The sequence below is a fragment of the Natrix helvetica genome (assembly GCF_964273705.1).
Source record: "Natrix helvetica genome assembly, chromosome: Z".
Classification (NCBI taxonomy): Eukaryota; Metazoa; Chordata; class Lepidosauria; order Squamata; family Natricidae; genus Natrix; species Natrix helvetica.
Genome location: NC_138554.1, coordinates 3,298,836 through 3,313,797, shown reverse-complemented (window position 1 = coordinate 3,313,797; position 14,962 = coordinate 3,298,836). Strand labels below are relative to the sequence as shown.

Below are 14,962 nucleotides of genomic sequence, written 5' to 3'. Positions count from 1 at the left end.
GGGAGCGAGGGAGGTATGAGAACGAAGGGAGGGAGGGAGGGGAGAGAGGGAAGATAAAGGGAGGAGGGAGGGAGGAAGGAAGGGGGGAGGGATAAAGGTATGAGAAAGAAGGAAGGAAAGAAGGGAGAGAGGGAGAGGAAGGGAGGTGAGTATGAGAGGGAAGGGAGAGAAGGAGAGAGAGAGGTATGAGAACGAAGGAAGGGAGGGAGGGAGAGGAGAGAAGGAAGATAACGGGAGGAGGGAGGGAGGAAGGAAAGGGGATAGAAGTATGAGAAAGAAAGAAGGAAGAAGGGAGGGAGGGAGAGGAAGGGAGGTATGAGAAGGGAGGGAGGGGGAAGGAAGGGAGGGAGGGAATGAGAAAGAAGGAGGAAGGGAGGAGAGGAAGAAGGACAGAGGGAGGAAATAGGAAAAGGAAGGAAGCAAGGGAGGGAGGGAGCAAGTCAAGGAAGGAGATGGAAATGAGAAAGAAGAAAAGAGAGAGAGGGAATAAGTAAAAAGAGAAGGACGGGGGAAGGGAGGTGGGAATCAGAAAGGAAGGGAGGGAGGGAAGGAGGAGGGAGGGAAATGGGAGGGATGGAGAGAGGAAGGAAAAAAGGAAGGAAAAGGAAAGAAGAGAGAGGAAGGGAGAGGGAGCAAAGAAAAAAAGGAGAGCGAGGGAGGGAAGGGAAGGAAGAAGAAAGGACAGAGAGAGAGAGAGAGAGGGAGGAAGGAAAGAGAGACGGAAGGGAGGAACGAGAGAAGAATCAAAAGAATGAATAACCCTATTTTTTCAGACCACAGATCTGTCTAGCCTTAAAAGCAATCCGGGGCCCCCTAGGTAACTCAAACCACAGGGACAGGGGGGGGAGGGGCGGGAAAAACTGCAGGTGTCCCTCTGAGCACCCCCTCCCCCTCCCGGCAACCCACTCACCCGCTACGTGAGCTTCCGACGGCTCCTGCGTGCACACCCGATGCAGCGAAATGATGAACTGTCCGAGGGCTTCGAACGCAGCTTTCCGTACCCGAATGTGGGGGCACTAAAAAAAAAGGAGTACACCCCCCCATGAGAGATCAGAAGGACCCCCCTCAAAAAATGTAGGATGTTTCACCTGCTTTGGAACCACAAATTTCGCCGTGGCCAAATTTGGGGGTAAAGCGAAGGAAAATATACAGCAGGAACAATTCTAATTAGAACTATACAGCTAGAGTGGTGCAGTGAGAATAGATCTTGCTGAATATAACTCCGCATTGGCAACAGGAGAGCATCCGGCCAGTAAAAAACACTCAGCTCCATTCAGTTGCCCAGACTCAAAAATGGATTTTTCCTGCAAGCGATAGATTTCCTCCCAGGTCATCGCCCAACCTTACCGGCAATAACTGGGACACTTCTTGGAACGAGGTCTCTATGTAAGGCAGGAAGGGCATGCTGAGGAAAAGAGAAAGAAAAAAGGAGGGAAGGAAGGAAGAAAAATGAGGAATTTCTGGAGCAAAATAGCTTTTAGAATTCTAGTCCCGCCTTAGGCATGAAAGACGGCTGGGTGCTTTTGGGCCAATCACGAGGAGACTGGGAATTCTAGTCCTGCCTTAGGCATGAAAGATGGCTGGGTGCTTTTGGGCCAATCACCAGGAGACTGGGAATTCTAGTCCCGCTTTAGGCATGAAAGACGGCTGTGTGATTTTGGGCCAATCACCAGGAGACTGGGAATTCTAGTCCCGCCTTAGGCATGAAAGTCAGCTGGGTGACTTTGGCCCAATCACCAGGAGACTGGGAATTCTAGTCCCGCCTTAGGCATGAAAGACAGCTGGGTGAAAAACAGTAGAAGAAATATTATACATGTTTGCTTCCTTGAGCTACGTATTTATAAAGTAATAAAGGCGGCTTGATAAAATCTAATAAATAAAGAAATAAAATTCACAGAATTTAGGGAAACCCAGAGATCTGAAATTACCTGATGCTGGCGGCCATTTCTCCCAGCGCTATGCAGGCGTCTTCCTTCTCGTCCATAAACACGCTTCGCACGCACATCCTGGGAGGGGGCGGAAGAAAAGCTGAAGCCCCGCCCACCTTCAAAATGGCAGGGACCGTGAAACCCCAAACTCAAACGGAAGTTTCTAGTCCACATGAATGCTGAGGACTTATTTCTCCGAACAGGAAGGCAGTTCCCAGGGACAGGCAAGTCCTCAACTTAACGACCACCACCATCGAGCCCAACATTTCTGTGGTGGAGCAGGACGCTGGCTAAGCGAGTTTGTTCCCCGTTTTACGACCTTTCTTGCCCAAGTTGCTAAGCGAAGCGCTGGCGGTCGCAAAAGGGGGGATCGCGTGACCCCCTGCAACCGTCATAAAAACGAGTCGGTTGCCAAGTGTCTGGATTTGGATCCTGTGACCACGGGGGAGGCGGGGGGGGAAATGCCACAGTGGTCGTTAAGTGTGAAAAACGGTCCTATTTCCCTCTTTTCAACACCGCCGTAACTTGGGTCACTAAAAGAACCGCTGTAATTCGAGGACTATCTATACAAGCTCAGAAACGGGGAAGGAAGGTAACCAAACTCGCACTCGTGCCCTTATCCTGTCCCTGTCCGTCCCGCGAAAGGAAGGACGGTTTTGATTCTGAGCGACGAAACAAATTGATGGGAAGAAATCAATTTTTTGCCCGGCAAAACCAATTCGGAAGCCCAATAAACCCTCCCGGGATGAGAAAATTACCCCACGGGGTCGGAGTCTTCCTCATCTTCCTCGTCGGTGAGGGTTTCCTCTCCTTCCACTTCTGCCTCCTCTTCCTCGTCGTCAAATAATAGGAAGGAGTTTCCCGAATTGAGGGGCGGCTACGAGAAAGAAAAAAAGAGCGACCTCGGTTAGTGGCGATCCACCATCTTCGTCAAAGATCCCAGCGGGTTAGAATCCCGAATTGATATACCACCACGAAGACCCTGCCGTGGGTTCGGGAATCTAACCCGGTTGTTTTGACAGAGGCTTCCCAAGAGCAGGAAGCAAACTCCTTGTCCCGACAAAAAAAAAAACACCTTTTATTAATTGACAGTGCCCTGATGATGTTACCTAGTTCGGTCATGAGACGTCTGCAAGGGAACAGCCAAGCTGAGAGAGAACCAAAGACCTCACAGTCCTTCACCTCTTCCGCCTCCTTCTCCTTTCCACAAAACCAACTCTCTTCTAGCACTGATGATGCTACCTAGTTCGGTCGTGAAACCTCTGCAAGGAAACAACTAAGCTCAGGGGTCTGACCGAGGTTTCCCGAAGAGCAGGAAGCAAATTAAAATTAAATAATTAAAATTAAATTAATTTAATTTATCAAAGAGCAGGAAGCAAATTAATCAAATAATTAAAATTATTTGACTGCGAATTCTGCTCCTTCCCATCCAGCAAAGTCTTTCGAGGGAGGATTTACAGTCACAGACCTTCTCTGGCTTGGAGAGATGCCAGGATGATATCTGCAAAACTCGGCAAGGAGTCTCGGAGAGTCCCGAACCAATGAAGTGAACTAATGGTCTCCTGCAAACTCCACTCCCCTGGCGCTCCCTCTTTTCTTTCCTCTGGGATGAACGGCCCGTTCATCGTCCACCTGTGGCTTTACTCCCAAGTCGACCCCCGTTCCTTAGCTGTTCCCTTCGTCTGGCCGCTCTGCGCATGCGCACACTGGGAACAGGCTCCAGCTGTTCTTCTGCCTCACGGATGTCGGACTCCAAAGGCAGCTGATAACTGTCGGACGGCCCTGGCCCCCTCTCTGCCTCCGACACAGAGCCCTCATCCGAGCCTTCCCCAGACTCCAGGACTGGCCCAGGTTTTATTTATATTTATTTATATTTGATGCTTCTAGACCGCCCCTCTCCCGAAAGGGACTCGGGGCGGTGTACAGTTCATACAAAATATAACAGAATACAATAAAAAAGTTAAATATGTACAGTTGACAGTTGACATGGAGGAGGTTAAAATACAATTAAAAGAACTGTACAAAGCTAATATAAATATAAGTTTAAACCCCTAAAATAGATACAGTAAATTTAAAAACCCCTAAAATAACCAGATATGATACATTTGCCAGGAGGGACAGTTGTAATTATGCCAGGCCTGCTAATCGGAACAGGTGGGTCTTCAATTTTTGCCGGAAGGAGCGGAGGTCAGAAGTGGTTCTAATGTCGGGGGGGAGGTCATTCCAGAGGGTTGGGCCCATCACAGAGAAGGCCCTACTCCTCGGTGTCGCCCGTTGGCATTGCCTAGTGGACGGCACCAGGAGAAGTCCCTCCCTGTGTGAGCGAATTGGCCGCAGGGATGTATGTGGGAGGATGCGATCCCGCAAGTAACTAGGTCCCGTGCCATGGAGCGCTTTAAAGATGGTAATCAGCACCTTGAAACGCACCCGGAAAACCACAGGTAGCCAGTGCAGCTCGCGCAGGAGAGGTGTTACGTGGGAGTACCTCGTACTCCCCATCACAGCCCGCGCGGCTGCGTTCTGAACTAACTGCAGTCTCCGGGCGCGTCCCAAGGGCAGCCCCATGTAGAGAGCGTTGCAGTAATCCAGGCGGGACGTCACCAGCGCATGAGTGACCGTGCGTAGGGCATCCCGGTCCAGTAGGGGGCGCAATTGGCGCACCAGGCGAACCTGGTGGAACGCCCCCCTCGCCACGGCTGCCACATGGTCATCCATTGACAGCCGGGCATCAAGGAGGACGCCCAAATTGCGCGCCCGTTCCACAGGGGGCAATTGTTCGCCCCCTATGGCCAGCGATGGAATCAGCTGGCTGAACCGAGGTGCCGGTAGCCACAGCCACTCAGTCTTGGAGGGGTTGAGTTTGAGTCTGTTGTCCCCCATCCAGACCCCGACGGCCTCCAAACACCGGGACATCACTTCGACAGCCTCGTTGGGGTGGTTTGGAGTTGAAATATACAGCTGAGTATCATCAGCGTAGAGGTGATACTCAACCCCAAAACCACGGATGATCTCACCCAGCGGCTTTACATATGTGTTGAACAGGAGAGGCGAGAGGACCGACCCCTGTGGCACCCCACAAGTGAGTGGCCTCGGGGTCGACCTCTGCCCCCCTATCAACACACATTGCCTCCGGTCGGAGAGGTAGGAGCCGAACCACCGCAAAATGGTACCTCCGACTCCCATCCCCTCCAACCGGCGCAATAGGATACGCCGCCGAGAGGTCTAATAGGACCAGGATAGAGGAACAACCTCTATCTCTGGCCCTCCAGAGATCATCGACCAACGCGACCAAGGCTGTCTCCGTGCTGTGCCCGGGTCGGAAGCCGGACTGGCGTGAGTCTAGATACTCGGATTCGTCAAGGTGTCGTGGAAACTGCTGCGCCACCACATTCTCAACAACCTTCGCTAGAAAGGGAAGGTTGGAGACTGGACGATAATTAGCTAGCTCCATTGGGTCGAGTGAAGGCCTCTTAAGTAAGGGCCTCACCACCGCCTCCTTCAAGGCGGTCAGTAAGGATCCCTCACCCAATGAGGCATTCACCAGGCCCAGAAGCCAGCCTCGGGTCACCTCCCAAGATGCCAGTACCAACCAGGAGGGACACGGATCCATTAAACATGTGGTGGGTCGCAGCCGTCCACGCAACCTATCTAAATCCTCGGGGGCAACAGAATCAAACTCCCACACTCTCTGAATCGGCTGCCATCTCTACAGGCCGCTGGGTGGGCCACAATAATAATAATAATTTATTAAATTTCTAGACCACCCCCTCTCCCCGGAGGGACTCGGGGCGGTGTACAGGAATAAATTTAAAACATACAAACAATCATACACATAGGTAAAAACCAAATTAAACAACCCCTGTACAATTTATAAAAATTAAAAAACAAACCTTAAAACCAATCTTAAAAATTTAGAAATAGAACTGAGGTGGGATAGGTGGAATTAGGGCAAGCCGGCTAGCTGGATAGGTGGGTTTTAAGTTTCTGACGGAAGGAGCGGAGATCCGTAGTCATTCCAGAGGGTCGGGCCCATCACAGAGAAGGCTCTTCCCCTAGGCGTCGCCCGCTGGTACAGCCTAGTGGACGGCACCCGGAGGAGTCCCTCTCTGTGAGAGCGAATCGGCCGGAGGGATGTATGGGGCAGGATACGATCCCGCAAATAGCTAGGTCCTGTGCCATGGAGCGCCTTAAAAATGATGGTCAACACCTTGAAGCGCACCCGAAAAGCCACAGGTGGCCAGTGTAGCCCGCGCAGGAGAGGTGTTACGTGGGAGTAGCTAGAGACTCCCGAGACTGCCCGCGCGGCTGCATTCTGAACCAGCTGCAGCCTTCGGGTGCATCTCAAGGGGAGCCCCATGTAGAGAGCGTTACAGTAGTCTAGCCGGGACGTCACAAGCGCATGAGCATACAGGTTTGAGATCCTTCCTGGCTAAAATGAATCTCAAGATTTCCGATTTCAGTTCCTTGCGGACAGAAGCCAAAACCCCAATTTTCAAAACACAAAAGAAAAAGGAAGGTTGTGTTTTATTGTGCAAATTTAGCCAGCCCGGGCGACTTCGAAGCAGAGGGACAATGAAAACAACAGGCAGAAGGGAATGTCTGCAGCTCAGGGTAGAACTGTGGGGTCCTTGGGGGAGGGTCTCTGAGCTGGTTTCTTTTCTCCTGGATGTCTCGTGACCCAACTAGGTAACAATATCAGCATTATGAGGGAGTAGGGTTTGCAGCGTGGAGGAGGAGGAGGAAGAGAATTGTGGGGTCCTCTGAGCTTCTTTTCTCGCAGACGTCTCATGACCCAACTAGGTAACAATATCAGGGCTACGAGGGAGTAGGGTTTGCGGAGGGGAGAAGGGGGAGGAGAACTGCAGGGTCCTTGATGCTCTCTGAGCTGGTTTTCTCACGGACGTCTCATCACCCAACTAAGCAACCTCATCAGGGCCCAGGAGATTGCTCCCTCCACCTCAAGTGCGATTCGAGAGTCCAAAACTCAACGGCTGGACGATGGCTTGGACTTCAGCTCCCAGAATTCCCCAGCCCTGCAGGGGGAGGTGGGTGGGTGGGTGTTCGCCATCTTACCTTGACGCCCTCGGTGGATTTGAGGGAATAAATCAAGAGCGTCGTTATGCGAGGCAGGTATGGGGTGATCGAATCCCCCATGACGTTCGCGAGAGAGCTGAAAAGGCTGTACCTAAAAGGCGGCAGAGAGATCCCAGGTTCAAAAAAGGCTCCTTTGGGGAACTGGCAATCCCCCCCCCCCTACATTTCAGGTAGTCCTCGACTTACAACGGTTCATTTAGTCACTATTCAAAGTTACGACGGCAATTTAAAAAAGGAGGTGACTGTTTTTTCACGCGCCTGAAAGCAGCATCCCCCCCCACGAAATTCTGACTGACTCGTATTTATGACGGTCGCAGTGTTCCCGGGGGGGGAGTGTCATGTGATCCCCTTTTGCGATCTTCTGAGGAAGCCAGATTCACTTAATGACCATCTTGCTTGCTTAAGTAGTGATTAAATAAAAATAAATTACATGTATTTAGTTACATTCAAATTAAAATAGGGCAAATTTTACTTACTCGTTGAGTGATGGAATTTGGGGGCTCGATGGTGGTCGTTAAGTCGAGGACTGCCTGTACACAGAGAACCTTATCCCACCCCGCAGCGGACAAAGGCCCCGGGGTCAGGTGATCACCCTTTGCAACCTTTCCAGCCTCAAGGGGGGCCCTTAATTTGCTTAATGACAGTCTGATTCACTTAAAGACTGCAATGATTTGCTTAACAACCATCGCAAAAAAATAGATTGTATAATTGGGCACGACCTTCAGTTGTTTATTTAATTGTGTTTTGTTTGTTTTCATTCCAGTCCTGCCTTTTTTTTATAGTATAGCGCCTAGCCAGTCTCTATACCGGTAGTCCTCGACTTACGACCGATCGCTTAGTGACCGCTCAAAGTTACAGCGGATCCCACAAAGCTACTTACAACCCAGATTTGAGCGGAGAAAGAGTCATCCTCTTTTAATGACCCCAGAATTCCTTGCGGGCTGGAGCCTGGGCAAATGAATGGAGCTAGCAGAGTGGTTTTTTAATGGCCGGATGCCATTCTTGTCACCAATGCAGAGTTTTGTTCAGTAGAAGGCCCCTTCAAACATGGTGACAGTTTCCCATCACTGAAAATTCACCCGTATACGGTAGGCTCGGGTTCAAAAAGAAATGGAGACCAGAGGGAAAATCACCACCCGGGGACGGGGACGGCCCTAGCAGACATACGTGCAGCGTCGCAAGTCCGGGTCGTCTACTCTGTCGCAGAGGTCCAATCCAAGCTGACAACACTTCTCGGAAAGCGGCCGAAAGATGTCGTTATCCAGGACGTTGGCAAGGATAGCCATTGTTTCTGCAAAACGGAACAGAGAGGCATGGATAAATCGGAATTGCTCAACGGCGGCCATTTTGAGATGTGTGGACTCCCAGAATTCCCCAGCCAACAAACAGAAATGCTGTTCGCTTAACAACGGCTGCTTTTCCTGAGTGACCACTGCAAAAAAAGTGTGTAATATTCAGCCGGTCACATAAGGGACAGGCTCCATTGGGCTCAAAATTTCTCTTCCTAAGACAGACAGTTGTTAAGCGAGTCTTGTCTCATTTTACAACCTTTCTGGCCACCATCGTTCAGTGAAGACAGACAGACAGACAGATTATAGATGATAGATAGATGATAGAGAGATATAGATTATAAAGATAGATATAGATATAGATAGATAGATAAGAGATAGATACATTATAGAAGATAGATATAGATATAGATAGATAGATAGATTATAGATGATACATAGATATAGATTTTAGAGATAGATAGATATAGATTATAGAGATAGATAGAGATAGATAGATAAGAGATAGAGATACATTATAGAAGATAGATAGATGATAGATAGATAGATGATAGATAAGGAATAGATGATATAGATTATAGATGATATAGATAATTATAGATGATAGATATAGATTATATAGATAGAGATATAGATAGATAGATAAGAGATAGAGATACATTATAGATGATAGATAGATATAGATTCCGAGATAGATAGATAGATAGATGATAGATAGATAGACATAGATTATAGATGATAGATATAATTATAGATGAGAGATATAGATAGATGATAGAGATAGATAGATATAGTAGATAAGAGATAGAGATACATTATAGATGATAGATATAGATAGATGATAGATATAGATTATAGATGATATAGATAATTATAGATGATAGAGATAGAGATAGATTATAGATGATAGATAGATAGATAGATAGATAGATAGATAGATAGATAGATAGATAGATAGATAGATAGATGATAGCGAGCTAAAGAGAAATAGGACAAAAAAATCCTGAAGATGTTACCTTGAGTGGTAAGGAGACGTTCAAAATTAAATTAAAACCAACTTGGAGAGCAAAATCTCTTCAAAATCAAAATAAATATTTTCTATTATTTCCTAATCAATCTTTCTCCAGTTGTAAAACGAAGACCTAAATTGCCTTGGGGGGGGGGGGGGGGATTCTCGTGCGAGTTATTTTGGAAACCTTACAAGCCAATAAGGCCGGGTCCCCAATGCTTTTCGCTTTAACGACGGCCGTTAAGGGTGGCGAACATTTTTACCTACCGACAGATTGTATCTGGACGGGGCGGAGGTCCTCCCGGGTGGTCAGCATGTAACTGGTGAGGTGCTCCATGATGGCTTGGAAATATGGCAGAAGGGATTCCTTGGCTGCTTGGGCTGGAGATCACAAGGGAGGAGGATCAGCAGGGAAAGGATTTCACCGGAAAGGATCTAAGGATCTGGTACGTGCTTTTTGCCTTGCTGTAGCTAGATGTGGGAGCCAGTTTGGCCTAGTCAGGAAGGAAGAGGGCTAGAAACTGGGTGACGGGGAGTTCTAGGCTCGCCTTAGGCATGAAAGCCAGCTGGGTGACTTTGGGCCAATCACCAGGAGACTGGAAGTTCTAGTCCCACCTTAGGCATGAAAGCCATCTGGGTGACTTTGGGCCAAACACCAGGAGACTGGAAGTTCTAGTCCCACCTTAGGCATGAAAGCTGGCTGGGTGACTTTGGGCCAAACACCAGGAGACTGGAAGTTCTAGTCCCACCTTAGGCATGAAAGCTGGCTGGGTGACTTGGGGCCAATCACCAGGAGACTGGAAGTTCTAGTCCCACCTTAGACCTAAAAGCCATCTGGGTGACTTTGGACCAATCACCAGGAGACTGGGAGTTCTAGTCCTGCTTTAGGCATGAAAGCCAGCTGGGTGACTTTGGGCCAATCACCAGGACACTGGGAGTTCTAATCCCACCTTAGACCTAAAAGCCAGCTGGGTGACTTTGGGCCAATTACCAGGAGACTGGGAGTTCTAGTCCTGCTTTAGGCATGAAAGCCAGCTGGGTGACTTTGGGCCAATCAGCAGGAGACTGGGAGTTCTAGTCCCGCCTTAGACATAAAAGCCAGCTGGGTGACTTGGGGCCAATCACCAGGAGACTGGGAGTTCTAGTCCCGCCTTAGACATAAAAGCCAGCTGGGTGACTTGGGGCCAATTACCAGGAGACTGGGAGTTCTAGTCCTGCTTTAGGCATGAAAGCCAGCTGGGTGACTTTGGAGCAATCAGCAGGAGACTGGGAGTTCTAGTCCCGCCTTAGACATAAAAGCCAGCTGGGTGACTTGGGGCCAATCACCAGGAGACTGGGAGTTCTAGTCCCACCTTAGACATGAAAGCCAGCTGGGTGACTTTGGACCAATCACCAGGAGACTGGGAGTTCTAGTCCCGCCTTAGGCATAAAAGCCAGCTGGGTGACTTGGGGCCAATCACCAGGAGACGGTGAGTTCTAGTCCCGCCTTAGACATAAAAGCCAGCTGAGTGACTTTGGGCCAATCACCAGGAGACTGGGAGTTCTAGTCCCACCTTAGACATAAAAGCCAGCTGAGTGACTTGGGGCCAATCACCAGGAGACTGGGAGTTCTAGTCCTGTCCCAGGCGTGAAAGGTGGGCCAGTTCCTCTCTCAGGGTGGGTGGCATTTGGTTCTGTGTGTGTGTCAGCCGATCGGCCTACCAATGGCTCCGATGGCGCTAACCGCCAGCTCCTTGGTGCGGGGAGTTCCAGGGGAGGTCAAGGTGTTGAGCATCCTCTCCATCAAAGCGGGCAGGTACGGTTCAATCTTCTCTTCTGTTGGGAGCAGAGGAATTTGTTAGCAAGTCAGTTATCGTGTCATAATACAGCTAGTCCTCGACTTACAACCGTTCGCTTAGTGACAGTCCGGCACTAAAAAAGGGAGCTAGGACTGTTTTCCACACTTAATGACCGTTTGAAGCATCCCTACAGTCACGGTGATTTACAATCGGATGTGCTCATCCGGTGACTCGCATTTATGACGGTCGCAGAGTCACGCAATCCCCTACTGACCAGCAAAGTCAACGGGGAAGCCAGATTCGCTTAACGACCGTCGGACTAATTTTAACAGGGGCAGCAGTTCGGGACGAGAAGAGTTATAAAACTCACTTCGCCGACGTCTCACTTACAAACCTAAATTCTGGGCTCCATTGTGGTCATAAACCAGGGTCCACTTGTACAGTTCAGAGACACAGCTCCCCCCAAGCCACATTTGATTGTATTTCTGTCACTTGAAGAGAAGGCGGACTTCAACTCCCAGAATTCCCCAGCCAGCACCGAAGGATTCTGGGAGTTGAAGTCCACCCTTCCCCCGCAGTGGAGGAACACAGCTTTTATGAGCTTCTGGCCAAACTGTCACAGGTGGTTTCCCCTTGTACGACCGTTGGCTTAACGACCGCTGCAAAAAAAAGAAAAAGTCATAAAATCGTATTGGTCACGTGACGATTTGCTTAACGACTATAATTCCGGGCTCAATTATGGTTGTAAGTTGAGGACTACCTATGCAGGCAAAAAAAAATGGCTTCATTTAGAAATCAGGTGGCAGGGGGTCTCATCCAGCGGTGGGTTTCACATTTTGTTAGCACTGGTTCGCCCCTTCTGTGCATACGCCCGGCCGCAAAAATGGGCCTAAATAGGACGGCATAGAGCAGTACCTGCCTCGTTTTGGGCCTCCCTGCAGCCTCCTGGGACCAAAAATGGGTGTGCTCCCCCTGTCCACCCCACATACGTCCCCTGCCCCCTGCACACGTCTCCCGCATGGGCCCCACCTCCACGCATGCGCGGCAAAGACCCAAAGACCCGCTGGCTGGCGGGAGGCACGCGTGCATTCGCCGTAGAGCTGAGCCGGGGCCACAGCTTGCGTGCACCACAGAGAGGGCTCTCCATGCCACCTGTGGAACGCACGCCATAGGTTCGCCATCACGGGCATAGAGCCAGAGCGAGTGGGCAGGCCCACCCACGTTTTCTGCAACCGGTTCGTGCAAACCGTTCCGAACCGGCTGAAGAGGACTGCTGGTCTCACCCAGATTCTCCACGAAGTTCTCCAGAGCGTAGTAGGCCTTCGCCAGGTGGGTGGTGTGGGCCAGCTGGACCCCCTCCAGGTAGCGCAGCAGGAGGGGCATAATTTCATCCGAAAAACGAGCAATGTCCGGCTACAGTTACGGAAGACGGGGAGGGAAAAAAATCAGGACAAAATTTAGCAACTCGATAAAAGCTAAAGCGTGGATTTTACAGTGGGAGCGGTCCTCGCTTTAACGTTGAGCGGCTGTTTGAAATTACGGGGCCGAAAAGGGGACTGAGGACTGGTCCTCTCTTTACGACCGCCGCAGCTTTCCCGCAGTCTCAATCTGGGCACTCGGGAACTAGTTCACCCAAATTTTGTTCCCGTAAACTGTGAAGATGTGGCACCGGTTGTAAATGCAAGGACCAATCGTCCCTTTTTTCAAGGCGGTCGTAACTTCGGTCATTAAGTGAATGTTTCAAGTTGAGGATAACCTGTGCGGGTTTTTTTTTTTCATTTTTAAAATGTATTTTAAGCCAACAAAGAGTCTATTTTTGGAGTCAGGCCGCCCTGAAATCCGAGAAATAAATGTAGGAAATCAAAAGACAACGAATTGGTTTTGCGACGGAGGCAAATTTTTCTTTCTCGACAATGGGATGAATTAAAAGTTTGGATTGCAGGGAGACGTGAAACGCAGGATGAGTCTGCTTGTGCAAGGGAGCTTCTACCCAGGATAGCATGAAGAGAAACCTGGTTTAATAGTAGTCCCAAAAGTGTTTTTGTTTTTTTTTCAAAAGGCAACTGGACTTTCTGGTTTTTCTTTTGAAGACGTTTCGCTTCTCATCCAAGAAGCTTCTTCAGCTCTGCCTGGAGGGTGGGGAACGGAAGGATTTATCCTCCTTGCAGACAGCTGGTCCTTTGCATCCTTTTTAGAGAGCCGTTGAGGCCGCTTGGAGGTTTGTCTGTGTCCTCGGGGGTCCCCTGAGAGAGGTGAAAATAAGTCTGGAGCCTTCTTGGAGCTGCTGAAAGGACTGTGTTGTAAATTGGAGATAGTTGATGTCGTATTCCTCCCTCCTCTGTTGAAAGAGGGGTGTTCAATTTTGACATCGGTGGCCTCTTTGACCCCTCTTTCAAACCAGCGGTCCCCTCTGTCCAAAATGTGGACTTTGCTGTCTTCAAAAAAGCGTTCTTTTGTCTTTTAAGTGCAGATGGACAGCTGAAACGTATTCTATGTTGTGTCACGCGGTTGTGAAGTGACTGTTTTGTTTCCCCAATCTCCAGATCTGCCCACGGCTCACTGCATTTGCACCGTGTAGACCAGGGGTCCTCGACGACTCTTCAAAAAGGATACAAATGACCAGCTGTCTTCAAGAAGCGTAAATCCTTCCGTTCCCCACCATCCCTTCAGAGCCGAAGAAGCTTCTTGGATAAGAAGTGAAACGTCTCCAAAGAAAAACCCAGTTGCCTCTTGAAAAGACAACCGTGACCTGGACGACTGATAATTATTATTATTTGTTGTTTTGTTTAATGACCCCGTAATCACTTGCGGGGCGGAATCTGAGCAACTGCATGGAGCTGAATGTTTACTGGCCGGATGCCATTCCCTGTCGCCAATGCAGAGGTTTTTTTTCCCCCAGCAGATATTGTGCCTAGAGAGCGAGAAATATCTACCTCCGCCTAGGATTGAACTCACAGCCTCCTGATTGTGAGGTGAGAGCTCCCCTTCTATGCCACCGCACCACTCACCTGGATGACTGAATATCTTCATAGGTATTTAATAATAGTGTAACTTTTAATTTAATAAGTCATTACCGTATTGTTCGGAGTATAAGACGCACCTTTTTCCCCTCAAAAAAAAAGAGGCTGAAAATCTGGGTGCGTCTTATACACCGAATACAGCATTTTTTTGCCTCCTAAAACCCCGCCCCCTTCACCAAAACGGCTTTTAGGAGGCTTCCAGTGTTCCTGGGGGCTGGGAGGGGGGCAGAAATGAGCGAAAAATGGGCCGTTTTTTGCTCAATTTTGCTCCCCCCCAACCCCCAAGAGCACTCTATAAGCCGCCTAAAGGCTATGCATGCAATTTTTTTGACAAAAAATGGCCCCGTTTGTGCAAAAAACGGGCCATTTTTTGCTCATTGGGGGGGGGGGCACCTCCCAGGAGCATTCTGCAAGCCTCCTAAAGCTATTTATGCCTTTAAAAAAAAACCACGAGCCCGTTTTTGCAAAAAACGGGCCCTTTTTGGGGAGGTCTACAAGTGAATTTTTTTTTTAATATGCCTCTTCAAAACCTTGGTGCGTCTTATACGTCGGTGTCTCTTATACTCTGAAAAATACGGTACTCAAACGGTAAGCATCTTTCTCCTTTCGCCGCAGCTCACCTGCAGATTCTCGGAGAACTGGCCCAAGGCGAACAGCGCAGCATTGCGTACCACCTGACTCTCGTCTGCCAATGCGCGGCACACCACCTGAAGCATGGGCTGAAGATGTCTGTGGACGGAAGGATGTAGACATACATGAAGGAGGCAAGAGAACCCCGAGCCAAAATCGGATGGGGGTTACGATTTATGGCTGTGACCTCCCTCGTGGCCGTGTTCCACTCGAC

At 49.4% G+C, this 14,962-nt stretch overlaps 1 protein-coding gene across 1 annotated transcript in view; it reads right to left on the bottom strand.

Moving 5' to 3' along the window:
* LOC309381610 (importin-4-like) overlaps positions 1–14,962 on the bottom strand; it is a 42,311-nt gene that overhangs the window by 14,537 nt on the left and 12,812 nt on the right. Inside the window, exons 13-22 of the mRNA XM_081932789.1 lie at positions 14,739–14,847; positions 12,382–12,511; positions 11,022–11,135; positions 9,588–9,701; positions 8,190–8,313; positions 7,002–7,113; positions 2,687–2,805; positions 1,929–2,006; positions 1,348–1,405; positions 911–1,016 (exon numbers count right to left, since the gene is read on the bottom strand). Of these exons, the coding sequence (XP_081788915.1) occupies positions 911–1,016; positions 1,348–1,405; positions 1,929–2,006; positions 2,687–2,805; positions 7,002–7,113; positions 8,190–8,313; positions 9,588–9,701; positions 11,022–11,135; positions 12,382–12,511; positions 14,739–14,847 (1,064 nt within the window). The remainder of the gene's footprint in view (positions 1–910; positions 1,017–1,347; positions 1,406–1,928; positions 2,007–2,686; positions 2,806–7,001; positions 7,114–8,189; positions 8,314–9,587; positions 9,702–11,021; positions 11,136–12,381; positions 12,512–14,738; positions 14,848–14,962) is intronic.